General features: G+C 36.6%; 1 protein-coding gene across 1 annotated transcript in view; it reads left to right on the plus strand.

The window, feature by feature from the left end:
- The window catches only part of LOC127424648 (nephrocystin-4-like), a 219,713-nt gene that overhangs the window by 177,188 nt on the left and 26,443 nt on the right, over nt 1-16,082 (plus strand). Inside the window, exons 16-18 of the mRNA XM_051670006.1 lie at nt 1,791-1,981; nt 6,927-7,087; nt 8,689-8,869. Of these exons, the coding sequence (XP_051525966.1) occupies nt 1,791-1,981; nt 6,927-7,087; nt 8,689-8,869 (533 nt within the window). The remainder of the gene's footprint in view (nt 1-1,790; nt 1,982-6,926; nt 7,088-8,688; nt 8,870-16,082) is intronic.

Raw genomic sequence — 16,082 nt, forward strand, 5'->3', positions numbered from 1 at the left:
CAGTGACTTTGGTTTTCAAAAAACACAATGGACCAACACCAGCAGATGACATTGCACCCCAAATCATCACAGACTGTGGAAACTTAACACTGGACTTCAAGCAACTTGGGCTATGAGCTTCTCCACCCTTCCTCCAGACTCTAGGACCTTGGTTTCCAAATGAAATACAGAACTTGCTCTCATCTGAAAAGAGGACTTTGGAACACTGGGCAACAGTCCAGTTCTTCTTCTCCATAGCCCAGGTAAGACGCCTCTGATGTTGTCTGTGGTTCAGGAGTGGCTTAACAAGAGGAATACGACAACTGTAGCCAAATTCCTTGACATGTCTGTGTGTGGTGGCTCTTGATGCCTTGACCCCAGCCTCAGTCCATTCCTTGTGAAGTTCACCCAAATTCTTGAATCGATTTTGCTTGACAATCATAAGGCTGCGGTTCTCTTGGTTGGTTGTGCATCTTTTTCTTCCACACTTTTTCCTTCCACTCAACTTTCTGTTAACATGCTTGGATACAGCACTCTGTGAACAGCCAGCTTCTTTGGCAATGAATGTTTGTGGCTTACCCTCCTTGTGAAGGGTGTCAATGATTGTCTTCTGGACAACTGTCAGATCAGCAGTCTTCCCCATGATTGTGTAGCCTAGTGAACCAAACTGAGAGACCATTTTGAAGGCTCAGGAAACCTTTGCAGGTGTTTTGAGTTGATTAGCTGAATGGCATGTCACCATATTCTAATTTTTTGAGATAGTGAATTGGTGGGTTTTTGTTAAATGTGAGCCAAAATCATCACAATTAAAAGAACCAAAGACTTAAACTACTTCAGTCTGTGTGCATTGAATTTATTTAATACACGAGTTTCACAATTTGAGTTGAATTACTGAAATAAATGAACTTTTCCACGACATTCTAATTTATTGAGATGCACCTGTAGTACCGACAATTTTGCTCATATATTTTTTTTTTTTTTTTTTTTTTACACTTATGCTGTATTTTTCTTTGCTTTTGTTTCTAAGTTCTGCGCTTGGTTTTGCAGAACTTGTGAGTAGAATTTCATGTAAATCAGGGGGCGTTTTGTGTCCCTATTGGTCCACTAGTTCTTGATCGACAGCTCCTCCTCTAGCCAATCATTCGAAGAGGGGTGGTGACACTCCAATGCAACTCCGACGGCTGCTGCTCAATATTGTATTATTTGTGGTTGATAGATACGCTGCTTGTGAGTGATGTCCCTAGTGGACCAATAGGAACGCAAAATGCCCCCTTCTGATTTACGTGAGACTCTACTCACAAGTTTTGCAAAACCAAGCACAGAAGTTGGAAACAAAAGCAAAGAAAAATACAGCGTAAGCGTACAAAATTGTCAGAGAGCACAAAAAACAGTAATATAACCAAGGAAAACATGATTTTGTTTGCAAATCTGATGATTTTGCTTTAATTTATCTTTTTTTTTGTTTTTTTTTTTTGCATATTTTAAATGTGTTTATATATTCTTGATTCATACTTGTTATTTTTTGATCTGCACTAATTATTTTGATCTGCACTTTTTATTTATTTTTGCGCTTATTATTATTATTCTTTTTTATCTGCGCTTATTATTTTTTGATTCACGCTTATTATTTTTATTCATGCTTATTATTTTTGGATCTGTGACATCAATACTTTAGATGGGATTTTGATCCCATAGACTTAGATTGACTCCTAACATAATATCTCTTTCATATCATTTGCAATATCAGTTGTATCTCAGTGCATGTCATCGTTGCTTTTCAGTAATTCCCAAAATGATTTGCTTTTCCCTAGGGTTCCTCAGGCTGGAGTCAATTCAGACTGGCCGAACTCTGTCCATTTCACCTTCCAGCTTTACCGCTTCCCTCCTGTCACCACCGAGTGTCTGAAGCTGCTTGACCCGGAGAGGAACAGCAAGATAAAATCCAACCCTGATTACCCATGTGTCCTCTCGCTTATCAACAAGGACGGCACACTAAGCTCTGGTATGATTACCTACCCCCTGCTGTTGCTTTATGATTCAATCCAGCATTCCAAATCACTATCTATTTATTTCATTAAAAATTAAGCCACAAGATCCATGTGATTTTTTTTACCACAGGTAAGGGTTGCTCTAGAAGGTTTGTTCACAGGTCAGGGGTCTCTTTTAAACCACCTTAACCATGGTTAAATCATTTCTTATGCATTGTTAAAAGACAACGACGATCAATAACAATTTTGTTACAGGTGTGCGTTTTATAGTCATTTTACAATGGCTTAAAACATGGCTCATCTTATAAGATTTTAGAGTTACAACTATCCATTTAATTCTCACATTTTGTTGACTTCTTCAACCTTCTCTTGCCTTTTTGTTCTGAAGCATCTATGCCAATCGTGAAAATAGATGCATATTAATGGTAATATAAATCTATAAATGTAAATTAACCAGTGTCACATTTGTTGCTCTGATGAATTTTTATCAATGTCTGTGTTAAAAATTATGGCATTTTTTTAAACACAACACGTGCAGTATTTTAGTGACTAAAGCTCTAAATCAAGCAATTAAAGTTTTACTTCACTTGGCTGAAGTTCAGTAATTGCTTTTAAGAAGGACTCTTCAAACTCTTCTTCCTGTTGAAGGAAGTGAAGATGCACAGTGACTTTGTGATGAACTTGGTGGTGCTGAAAAATCAGTTTTGGCGTGGACTGTTCATATGGCTGCCAAAAATATGTATTACCTTCCCCTGATGTGAGTTATTTTTATCAATATTTTCTCACAAACAAGCAAAGGCTGATGTTTCAAAACACCTTTATATGTTGAGCTAAGAGCACCTAAGGTTCACTTTTCCTACAGCTAGAGTTGGGCTCCTATTTTATACCATGATAGACTTGGCCAAAGATTGTTGCAATAATTTACAGTGGGGCCCAAAAGTCACTAATCAAATAAGCACATTTCTGACATTTACCATGTTAATTAGGTCAGATTCCTTTCACTGAAGCACACAGGATGCTCTTTGGAACATTCTCAGATCATGCTAGGAAAACATGGATCATCAGGTTTTGCAGAAAAATTGTGGAGTCCATGCCAGCTCGAGTGCATGCTGTCATTTTAGCAAAAAGAGGACATACCAAATACTAAGAAATTCTGTAATTCATGTTCATTTTTTAATTAAACTTTTCATTAAAATTATAATGCTGATAATTTAATGAAAATATTTGTATGAAATTAGAGAAATCATTGTCACTAGTGGTCTCTGACATTTTTCCCCCACTGAATTTGTACACCTTTACTAATTGGCTAGATACACTATCCAATCAGGTAGAACACATATTACATAAGAATGTGTCTCTCTTTAGCTTTCTCAAGATGAGTGGGTATTCTCTCATTTGCCTACTACGAACAACAGAGAAAACCGAAATGATAGTCAAGAGATGGGAAAAAAGTTTAAAGGGCAAGATAGATAGGCTTGCGGAGTAAGAGAATGGAAGAAATGAGACTGATAATGAGAGAGTGACAGAGCAAGAGAGCACGACTGAGCGATGCAGGAGTAAAAGAGGATCAGTTCTAACAGCCTGCGTTCAGCCCTTTTTTGTTTCTAAAGCTTTACAGCAGACAAAATGTCATACATAAAGATGTAGGCCAATATTACTTAAAATACAAGCCCTCTCCACGCAGTCAACTTTATAAAGGTGTTTAAACACTTTGCCACAGTACACAGTACTGTTGCACAGCTAAACAATGAGCCATACAGTGTCATAAAGATTATTGGCTGAATGATGATATAGTGCCTTTTGATGTTTGAGGAGTGAGCATCTGTATCCTGTGGGATCATATGCTGTTATTGTGTAATTACTAGCTGTTGCATAAGATCTACTCATCGCACATTCTCAGCTAATAAAGAAGTTAGAATTTGTCCCTCTGCCTGAAATAGTTCATTGTAAAATCACTATATAGTTTAGTCTTTTGTTGCTTTCCATTTGCTTGTTTTGCTTGCAAATGAATGATACTGCATCTGAGATTTATGATGTCTGTTTGAGTTCAGTTTGATTGTGCTCAATAACAACCTCCATGGCCCCCATCAATCAGACTTCAAATCCAGTCACTCCACTGAAACTGCTCTGCTTGCCGTAACTTCGCTTCAGCCAGAGTGTCCTTATTTAACTGCTTACTGGTTTCTGGATCTTTCAGAAACATTTGGTGCTCTCAACAACAAACTATTGATCTCTTAGATGGCAGAGATTTCCAAGTCAGTGCTTTTCTGGTTTATATCCTACCTGGATGACAGTTTGTACCAAGTCAACTGGAAAAGCTTGCTCTCATTACCTCTCACTCTTACCACTGGGATTCCACAGGGGTCAGTGCTTGGACCTTTACCATTCTCCTTTTGTATCAGATTACCCAGAACAGTCATTCAGCCACATGACTCATCTTATTATGTTGACAATAATCAGCTTGTACATTACCCCCATCTGTGATCTCATAGAGGATTTCTGAAATCTTGATGCCAGCCCATCATCTCAAGCTTAATATGATTTTTTTTTAAACAAATTTAAAAAAAAAATTTATACACATCCCTGCTAAAATACCATATCACTCATCAAATCTCAGTTGGCCACATAGGTGTCACCCCCAGATGTAAAGTTTTTAAACATCCTAGATAACTAGATCTCCTTTGTGGAACACATGAGGACAACTGCACTGTCTCATTGCTTCATAACAAGAGGAAGACTTTGTTCTAACCCCACTGTAAAAATGAAAAGATAGTCGGTGCACCATTTGCCACACTGGTGAGTCATCTGGAGATCCTGTAGACACCCTTTAAAGGAGCCTAAAATATCCTATTTATGGACTCACGTCACTTAAGTACATAAAGTACCTCAAAACTCTTAGCAAGAACTAAGAGTTTGTAAGAGAACTCAAAGGGGTTTCACTGGTGTGGAAATGGTGTCTTAAGTATCTTTTAATTTTTACAATGTATAGACATTTCATTGCTAAACTGTAGTTTCTTTTTTGCTGGTCTACCGACATTTGCCATACTTCCCTTCTAGAGCTTAAAAAATGCTTGCTTATGGGGCGGTCACACTACACTTCGTTCTCCATTCACTCCCATTCAAACGCATCACAACGAAGGAGACCAGAAATGCAAGCTCATGTTTTATTGTTGCAGGAAAGTGAGTAGATACTCAAAATATTTCAACATTTTAAATGTAATAATATTTGTTGTTTGTGATGTATTATTTACTGACATCAGTAGCCCTCACGCGTCACATCAGATCCTTGTCTGTTGCGCTGTCTGAAATTATTTTTGCGTGTTTAAAACTTAGTGTGACCGCCCCTTTGCACTTCTTTACTAATTTTTTTTAACCTCTAGAAGGTTTATTTATTTATTTATTTTTATACATAAAACCTCTGCTCATGTCTACACTGGCAGCCAATATCACCCAGCTCCCTCTACATTCTATTCTTACTTGAAGATTCCAGGATCTTCTTCATCCTTCCATAAAAAAACAAAACAAATGTAAATGTTATGTTAAGCAAATACTTTGAAAAATTATTACATTCAACACTTTAGACACAGAAACATGTGGGAACACCGAAAACATCAGAGCCTGCGACACTGCCAATCTATCAGATTCGTGACTGACAGGATGTATTATGATAGGAAGGAGATGAAGCTAAGAAATGTTTGTCAAATTTTTAATACATACTGTCTATGCTGAGCTCGATCTGCTTGATTGTCTGCATAAACGTCCTAGCTTGTTTTCTTCAAAGAATTGGATATATTGTTTTATTACTCAGTCAAGATTTGAATTATAGGACTACTTCACACAAAAATGGAAAATCTGTCATTATTTACTCACCCTCATATTGTTCCAAACCCGTATGACTTTTGTTCTTCTGGGGAAACACATAAGGAGGTACTTTACAGGATGTCCCATTCACTGGTTTGAACACAATGGCAGTATAAAGTCAAATCAATCAAATCAAATCACTTTATTGTCACACAGCCATATACACAAGTGCAATGGTGTGTGAAATTCTTGGGTGCAGTCAACATAGCAGTCGTGACAGTGATGAGACATATACCAATTTACAATAACATCAAATTAACACAACACAATTTAAACATCTGTTATACACATAATTACGCTCAACAATATACAAATAATAACATACACTGTACAGTATACAATACGCTGTTTTTTTTTGTTTTTTTTTTACTATATAGATACACATTATTCAATAAAAAAATAAAAAATAAAAATATATATATAAAAAAAAAAAATAGACTCTTAGATAGGTTCTACTTAGGCTGTTGCTAAGTAGAACTGTGTGAGATATATTAGTTCATTATGTGAGGTGTTACATTACTGTTTTATCATTGAGGTGAAGTGTGTTTTGTTATTGCTACGGTACTGTTAGTGTGCAGTATGTTGAGTCACAGAGTGTGTCATTAAAATAGTCAATGTGACTTGTTCTTCATATTCCAAGTTTTCTAAGAGCATGCAATACATTTTGGTGATAAACAACCCAATATCTAATTATTTTACAGTGAAAATCTTGACTTCCGCCATGGCTCACCTTTGCACGTTCATGGGTGCATTAGAGAAGCTCGTTCTCAATGACTTGAAATCAAAAACAATTCTCACCTGTACAATGCAATTTCTCTAATAAACATGTGAATGAGCTTCTGACATGCACTGAATTCAGAGAATGGGACATCCTTCAAAATCCCTCCCTTTGTATTCTGCAGATTTTTTTTTTTTTTTTTTTTTTTGTGAACTCTTACTTTAGGGGATGGAAGATTTAGTTTAGTATGCAGTATTGAATCTTTCATCTTTAACCACAAACATTTTAATTTCTCTCACTTCGTGTTTTGATATGTAGGCCTACTTGTTTTTCACATACCTTTATTCTTTTTCAGTACAGTACTTCTCTTCTTACTGTAGGTTTCCCTGGTCTGCAGCTTCAGTACCGTGTTGACCCTCAATTCCTGAAGCCAGGTGAGCGGGTGTGGTTCCTGCGATACCTGGCACTCCACTGCCTGCAAATTGATGTCTGGGACAGTGAATCGTTGATGCTGATTGGCTCAGCTGCTGTGGAGCTCAAGGTAGAGGAAACAATACATTATCTAGCACACAACGTGTGTGTTTACATCTACAACAAAACACTTAGTACCAAGTCTAAAAACCAAACAGGGTTAGGGTACAATTCAATAAACTAACAATGTAAAAGAAAACCAGGGTTTTGAAATATCAGGTTTTTCTCTGGTTTTGACATAGACTGTTACATAGTCAGATATGCACACACTGAATAAGCAATAAGCACTTATACAGGTGTTTGCATCTTTAGCTTAATGTGGCTAACAGCTTAAACCATTTATGACCTTTCCCTGAACATGTTTAAGGTGTTTATGTAACCTTACATATTGTAGACTAATTAAACATAAGCAGTGTATGATTCTGCATGTAAAAACACTCTGTGACTCAACATACTGCACACTAACAGTACCGTAGCAATAACAAAACACACTTCACCTCAATGATAAAACAGTAATGTAACACCTCACATAATGAACTAACATATCTCACACAGTTCTACTTAGCAACAGCCTAGCAGTATCTCAATGGCAGTGCTCGGTAATAACCCCACAAGCTGTACAGTACACAGACATTTGACACAAGTACAAATACTGGTGTTTAACTCAGACAGACAGTCACCCTGCACATCTAAACCTTTTTGCCATATTTATTATTTAGTGTGCTCAGATGGGAGTGTACTGTTGAAATTATGAAATATGCATGTCATACTTTAGGACACCTGCGCCTGTTAGATCTCACCACCACAGGTCTCTTGGCTAGAGTTCTCAACAATGTCAGCTGTTGAGGTTGAAAAAGGTTAAAACAAAACAAGAAATAGATACAATCAAATCAACATAATTGGACTGTTCGTCTTTAGCATGGATTCTGACCTTTTCTGAAATAACAGAGGGTCCATTTAGACTTCAGACAAAACCACAAGTTTATCACATTGTGGCATTTGTCAGTGGCCTGTAACATATGTCTCAGTAGCTGTTTTGTTTGCTAGTTTTTTAACTCTTTGTTCTATGTGGCTAGATCAATGAAATCTAGAATCAACATAACACTATGTCCTAACCAAGTGATCACAATAAAGTGGCAGGTTATAAAATCTCTTCCATGTAAATATGAGTTTTTGTTCTAACCAGATGGGCAACAGGGCATTTTGTCAATCAATTGGTTTATATTTCTGCTGTAACACACTAGATGGCTTCCACCAACACTGAAATCTCATTGGTCCAAAGAACTGCTACACATAACTGTTTATTAAGCAACAAATATGTTCTGATTGGCTCTGATTGTGTCACGTCACACTGCATTTTCACCTTAAGTGTGGACAGACAAATTACTTTTTGCTGCAAAGTTTTTGTGATGTGCCTTCTTAGGACACTGTGTAACCCAGATAGATTCAGTTGATTGAAAATAAAGAAAACAAAATGGTGCCATCACTAATGAGCCTTCCAATCAGAGTACAAGTTGTAGAACAGTTGTGCTGAATATGAGATAATATTCAGATCATAAGCTTCTTTGCATAAACAGCAGATAAAAAGCTGGTTCTTACATGTGCTTCAGACTGCACCTGCAGACAGTGTTGTGTATTTGAACTGTATTTGTTTGTGGTACACATCTGCAGCATATGTTGCGGCAAGGACGTGCAGCCGTCCAGGTGAGCCATGAGCTGGAAGTAATCACCACTGAGTATCTGCAGGATGCCAACTTTACCAGCAGGCACAACAGCAAACGTGGGGCCATTCCAGCCATCAATGTCTATACCACCGTAAAAGGAATTCTGCATCTGCGGCTTGGCAATGTTGGTAAGAATTGTGTGGTATAACCACAATGCAGTAACATGCATTTTTAACATTTTCTAAAAAACTTTTCTAAAATCTTTCATCAGAGTCATTACGATAGCGCAAGAAACATCAATCAGTTGTGACAAATAGGCCGTTTCAAGCAATATGGGGTAACTGCGAGTTTCCAGTTAATTTTCCATGGGAGAGAGGCAGCAGGCAGCACTTACAGCAGCACTGTTTACCAAGCTCATGCATGAAAATCTTGCTGCTTTGTTGTATGTGACAGCTAGTGGCACACCTGCAGAAGATTAAAAGATTTTATCTTTTTGTAGCTGCTGTGTGTCATTGACCAATGAGAGGTGATTTTATTCACAACCAAACAGAGTTTTGTGTAAAACAAATTCACTAGGTGAAATGTTTTAGGTTTCTTAGTGCCTTCCTGTCCTACAAATATTTTTTTTTATAGAGAGAAAAAAAAAACTCAGAGAGAAAAATATACTGTATATTCAGTGAAAAAATTTTGTGAGGAAAAATTATATGGTGAAAACATTTTTGGGAGAAAAACAAATGCAGAGAAAAAACATTATTTGTAGGACATAGGAAGGCACTAAACATAAAAAAAAAATCACCAAGTGATTTTTTTTTATCTTGTGGTTCAGGGCTTCCATAGTTTAGGGTTTACATGGTCAAAGAACAACATGAAGGAGAACATGAACGTTACCGATTTTCCTGATCTCTATGAATCTAAAAATGTATTCCCTTCATGTCTGCCCACCAATCACATTTATTTTAGGCTAAGTAAATGTGTTAAATTTATTTATTTTTAAGTTTATTGTAGGCTTAAACTTTATGGAGAAATAATACACTTTATTTTATATACTTTGTTAGTTTTTTAGCTATCACTTAAAATACAATACAGTATTTTACAGTTAATTTACACTCTCATTTAAAGATGTAGCATGTTTTTGCTCACTAGCTTTGCGTAAGTAACTCAGTGGGAATCGTAACGAAAAAAACATTGTTGGAAGAGAGGTAGCGAGATCTCAAGCAAAACTTGCTGCCTAATGCATACCAATTAAAATGCCCTTAAGCATTTTAGTTGTTCTCCACTCTGGAAATCAGAGCTGAGTCAAAAGCTTTTCACAGGCGGTCTTCATGTTTATCTGCTTAAGCTCCTTCTTAAAGGCCTGTTGAAAAACGCAAATGTTTCTTGTGAAATTACCCAGTCAAACATTTAGATAGCCATCAGCTTTTCTATGTCTCTCGCTTTAAGCTGTTGGAATCTATTAACGCATCCACAACCCACAAATCAACGCGGCTCAAAGCTGCTCAACAGCGTATCTCAATCTGGGATTAATGCATTGTCCATTTATTTGTTTCCTAATGAGTGGTCACCATTAGCAAAAGATTGAGGTTTACTTGCTCTCGAAGGCTTGTGGAGATTTTTATCCATGAAAAGCACCTCAGAGGCTTGGCTAGGTCAAAACAAAGACAATTATTGGAAAAAGGGCCTCTATTATGTACATGCAAATGTCATTGTCTTGTTAAATGGCTTATTCTCTTAATCAGTCTATTGAATGCATTAAGTCGGGGTTTTGATAAGGTTGGATGTCACATATCTGCGTGCTGTTAATGCCACATGGGTTCAAGTCTTCTTTATTTATCCCGCTCCGTTTCAACGTTTTCTGCTTAGATAGGACAGCGGGCGTGCCATGCCTTTGGGAATTAATGAAATTCCTCTATAATTGGACTCATGATGATTGACATTTTGTCGTGTGCGAAAACGCAATGAAAAAACTCCTAATGAAATCCTCTTTAATTAACTTCAGCTTGATGTGAATAGACAAGTGAATAATTAAACAAACAGCAAATCCACTGAAAAGAAATGGATAACTTAATTCAACACTAATGGAATAATAATGAAATAGGTTAAAATATTGTCTCTGAATTCAGAGTGTTTCGGTGCATCTGTCAGAAGCTTTTCACAGTAGCAACAGGCTCTATCACCAACGTACTCTTTCTGCCTTTGTACCAAACAAGGAGAGACGCAGGGCCAGATGGAGGGGAAAAAAAGATTAGGATTTTATAATTCCGCCTGCCTCTGGTCCCCACACAGCTCATCTGCAAACGTTTGATAAGCATGGTAAAGACTTATGCAGAGAAAAATATTTCCTTGACAATTATTTCCAAGCGGGTCCCTATCTCTACTTTGATGGTCAAAAACAAAAAACTAAAAAAAAAAAAAGAAAAAGAAAAACAATTATATACATTTGCAGCAGAAGCCAATCTAGATTTTTGTCTATCCCCTCTAAAACAAAGCTACATTTATAAGATAAGAATAAGTGCATCCTAATGGAAATCCTATCATGCACTCCTCTACAGATTAAAGAACTCTATAATTGAATGATGCCCAAACCTATAGAAATGTATTCTGCAGAGTCCATACAGTAGGGGTCTAATGGAGATATCTAAAGATAATGAAACGCTCAACCAGCAGGTATGAAGTTGTGGGAGTTCATCTGACTCAAAGGTCTGGATGATATTTCTTATTTAGAAAACTGTAAAGAGAACTTATTTAGAGATGTTGAAACATGCAGTGTGAGTTTTGGAAGCTTCATAGTGCTCTGTTGGGTCCCTAATGTGTTGGCTCACTTTGGAGTTTTTCACAGTATTTTACTTGAAGGTTTTAAGTTGTGTATGCATTTTTTTGATAGTTTTCTAAAACTCTTCAGAACTCTTTTTCTAGTTCTTGGGATTTGTCTGAGCTTTAAATTTGAGAAATCTATTTTGATGGTTTAAGAACGAACTTTAGGCAAATAAAGAGATTACAAGACTTTTGTACATCTCATGATGTGCATTCTTTGAAATCCTCATTCTTTCATGTTAATTGTGTTTTCTCACAGAACAATTCAACAAACCATTCACCTGTTCAGCTGCCACAGGTGCTAATATGATTTATATTTGGTATTTTGCTGCATGTTGTCAACTTTTTAAACTGCCTGCTTATCAGAAATTAAAGGATGCCTTTTTTTTCTTCTGTGGAACACATGAAAATCAATTTTGAAGAATATTTTTTCAGCCTTATAATGAAAGTTAATGGTGACTGAGTTTGTCAGTCCCATACATTCTGCCTAACATCTCCTTTTTTGTTCCATGGAAGAAAAAAGTCATACAGCTTTGGAAATGCATTTACACAATTAAATAATGACAGGATTTGACAGGAGTCCTTTATATAATAAATTATTTTATTAATTATTTACTGTGTGAGCAGAGGTTACAGAGGTCAGAAAGTGTGGCATAAAATATCTCATAAATTACTGATTTTTATTTTTATTTAAATGGCGGGTATAAATGTTGTACAGGTCACATCTGCAGAGGGCCCTTTCTCAGCTTACCTTCAATGAACTATTCAGGATTATGCATGGCTCAGGAAATTGCAAGAGCGAAGCATTAACTCCAAATAGCATGCATCGGTTCATTTTATAGATTTGTTTTAGTGGAATGAAGCCAAGCTTCAAAGAATGCAGAGATTTTGACAAATCAATACAGTGTGCATCCAAATTAGTTTTAATTGAAACTCAGAATTTCCTGTTGAATGTATTTTGTATCTCAAATGTTACTGAATAACTCATACTCAAATTTATAGTTGAAGACTTAAGTTATTGCTGAGTGCATACATGTTGTGTTTTGGCATGTTTAGCAAAAAAGCGAAGTGATATGCCATTTGTTATTTTGATCAAATATATATATAATACAAAGCATATGAAGTTGCAATATAAAGTGCAGTTAACAGTGCTAATAACAAAACATGTCTAATTGTTCTAGGGGAAAAAACTATGACTTTTAGTCTGAAATATCTGTATTCTCAGCAAAATAAATAATCACTTACCACAGCCTGGGATCAAATGCAGTGTTCCTTTGTGTAACACACACTTACTCACTCAATCACAGTTTCAAAACACAATCATGTTCTTAAATTACATGCTCTCAAGTTAAATGCTGAATGAAAATGTTTGTCTCACTTGTTGTTGTCCCAATGACAAAAGAAGTGTGTGTTTAATGTGTGGATGGTTGACTTATGCATCCTTCTAATAAAAAGGCCCTATTATGCTTTTTGGGATTTTACCTTTCCTTTAGTTTTTAATATTGCTGTTTGTGCATGTAAAAGGTCTGCAAAGTTACAAAGCACAAAGTCCACGATAAAGGGAGTTACTCTCTCCCACAGTAAACACTGCTCTTGAACTGCCTGAATCGCCTGGTTTGCAGTTCAGCCATTATTTCCATGACTTAGCTATGTCACTATGGCTGTGTCTCGTTTCGAAGGCTGCATGCTAGGTAGGATGCATCCTTTGAAGGCTGCAGTATACCGAGCGTCCTCCTTTAAACAAGTCTCGTTTAAACGAGACGGCCTTTGTAGGACTAACAGAAACGGAACGTAACATGGTTGCTATGACAGCACGCCACTCTTTAACAAGCGCGATCGCTTTGAGTGAGAAGGGAACAAAGTCCCTCTGGAAGGGAATGTATGAGGTAAATTTTAGGAGAGTTACAAAGATGTAAAGAGAAAAGAAAATAGATTTTACAGGTGTAGTTTTAGTCTAATACTTTATTTTAATTATATATTAATATAATTATACATATTATATACTCTGCACCCATCTACTGAGGTACTTCAACTTGGGAATTAACATTACTTGCATTTGAACATCATATTTACAGGCAAATTGGCATAATTTTTTTAGACATTTCTGTTGAAACAAAGAATTGTGGGTTGTGAGTGCCCACGAAGGATACACCGAATGCATCCTCCGAATTCCCATGAAAGAAGGTCGCATTTGAAGGCTGCATTCGAAGTGTCCTCCTCGTTTTCTTTTAAACGAGACAGCCTCGATGACGTATGCGGCTGACAAATGCGACCTCCGGAGGACGCAGCCTTCCAAACGAGACAGCCATTTCTGTATCACAACAGACTGGGCCAGCTGACCAATCAGAGCAGACTGGGCTTTTTGGAAACGGGGGCTTTAAAGAGACAGGAGCTAAAACAGAGAGTTTCAGACAGAGGGTGAAAAGAGGTGCTGCATCAGTGTACAGTATGAGAAAAATAATGTGTTTTTGAACATTAAAGCATGTAAACCTATTCTAGTAGACCCCCAAAATAAAAATATGAACCTGTAAATGAGCATAAAATGGGCTCTTTAATGTTTTCATTAACTTCAGTCAATCACAGGCAGTGACCTGGACACACACACACTCCCACATTCAACCCCCCATTCTGTGCCTGACCTCTGAATCAGACGTGTAATTACTGCTTTCACCTGTTAGTTATCACAGGTAAAGCCCATAGAATGTTTAGACAATTTGCTCTCAGTGCACTTCAAAAGTCTCACAGAGTGAAAGATAGAGGAACAAGACATGGTCAAGGAGACTACACCTATATTAACGTTTCAGTTTTCAGTCATATTAAGTAATAAAATGTTCCATTTGGTTTGGTTTTTTTAAGATAAGAATATGTTGTGCATATTCAGAAGTCAAAACTTCTTTCCCACTCCAAAAAGACCATTTATTAAAAATAAGATGCAAATCAGTTTGTTCTGAAATTCCTGGGTTTCTGATGTCAGAAACACAAACCCATTAATGCATGCTGCCAACATTTTGGTTTTGGTTTGGCCCATCCAGTCACAGTGAGGTAATGAGAAAAAAGCAGGATATATGCACCAGAAAACGAACTATAAGTGTACAATGAGGGAAACTTGAGCTGTTCCTAGCTGTGTGTAGCACCTGCTGCTTTGCACATCTTTCTGGAGAATCAGTCAATCACCAATATTAAAAAATAGTGTGTAAAGTATATTTTTAACAATATCCCTGATCGTTTCAGTCACAATGTGATGCAGGCTTTGCAAAGATGCTGTTATTAAAGAATGAAGGAAGTTAAAAACCATATTCAACCTTGTCTTATAGAATCACATTACTATACCTATATTTTTGCAAAATTTATTTTACATGGTTTGTTGTACCTATCCCCACAGTTTCCTGGTGATATAAATACTAGAGGGACTACAGCAACAATGATCTTTATTCACTTTTACACAAATCAATTGTAAAACAGCAGATTTTCAGTCATAAACACTTTTCACCCTGTTCCTCAAACAATGCTATCAGCATCAAAATACTTTTACTGTAGCGCATGACTTAAAAGGTGATACATTTTAATATTTGCATTACATAATCAACTACATTTACAAGCTTGTTCGAGTGTGATCAAATTGTGCAAATTGAGCATTGTACTTCTGATTCGAAGGACTGGGGTATGAGTCCTAAAGAGAATGCAAGCCGAAAGTGTCATGAAATAGAAGCACCTCAGAATGGCGTGGTTCCTTCAGCAATTGCATTTGTCATCTCCAATTAGGTTAGGTTTAGGTTTAAGGTTTAGGGTAGGGAGGAAGGTTTTGTTCACTTAAAACTCGAAAGAGCATTAACCTTAACTTCATTGGTTTGAGAGAACATTTAACTCTCTATTAGCACCACACAATGGACATTTTACCTCAGAACCAGCTCTCAACATGTAATGAACTATATAATATAATTGTGCAAAACAATTCACCATAGTCACGTACTTTTCATGAGAACAGGCTGAATATATTGGACCGGATGGATAACTTGCAGCTTTTCCATGAGAGGAGCAAGCATGGTTTGTTGTTGATATCTAAAAGGGATGTTTCTTAAAGGCTGTTTCTTCCCAAACAAAGAACCTTTAATTCTAAAAGTCAGAGAGAAGGTGGAAAATAGTTGTGGAAAAACAAAATTATGAGTATTTTTAGTTTAAAAATGTATTGCCATTATAAGTGGACTTCTGAGGAAAAATTATTACAAAATTTACATTACAATCCTTTTAGATATTGATTTGTAGTTCACTAACTCACCTCTCTTTCCATTTCTCCCTGTTAACATTCCTGCCTGTCCTCCCTGGCCACAGAAGATTTCTTACCACAAGGAATTAATCAATATGCCTTCCTTTGTCACATTGTCACAGTCATCATCAATGCAACAGAACAACGACATCACAGTCTTTTTGAGTGAATGCATTTCATTCTACAAACAAGCAAAACAGCTCAGTTTCAAGAACAATAAACTTGTCTCTAATGATCCATCAAGCTCTTTGGCTATTCTTAACATTGTCTTTCAGGAAGGATATTGCTTCACCTAATTAGCTTGTTTTGATTAGGAAAAGTAAGAA

Source organism: Myxocyprinus asiaticus, chromosome 33 (assembly GCF_019703515.2).
Source record: "Myxocyprinus asiaticus isolate MX2 ecotype Aquarium Trade chromosome 33, UBuf_Myxa_2, whole genome shotgun sequence".
Classification (NCBI taxonomy): Eukaryota; Metazoa; Chordata; class Actinopteri; order Cypriniformes; family Catostomidae; genus Myxocyprinus; species Myxocyprinus asiaticus.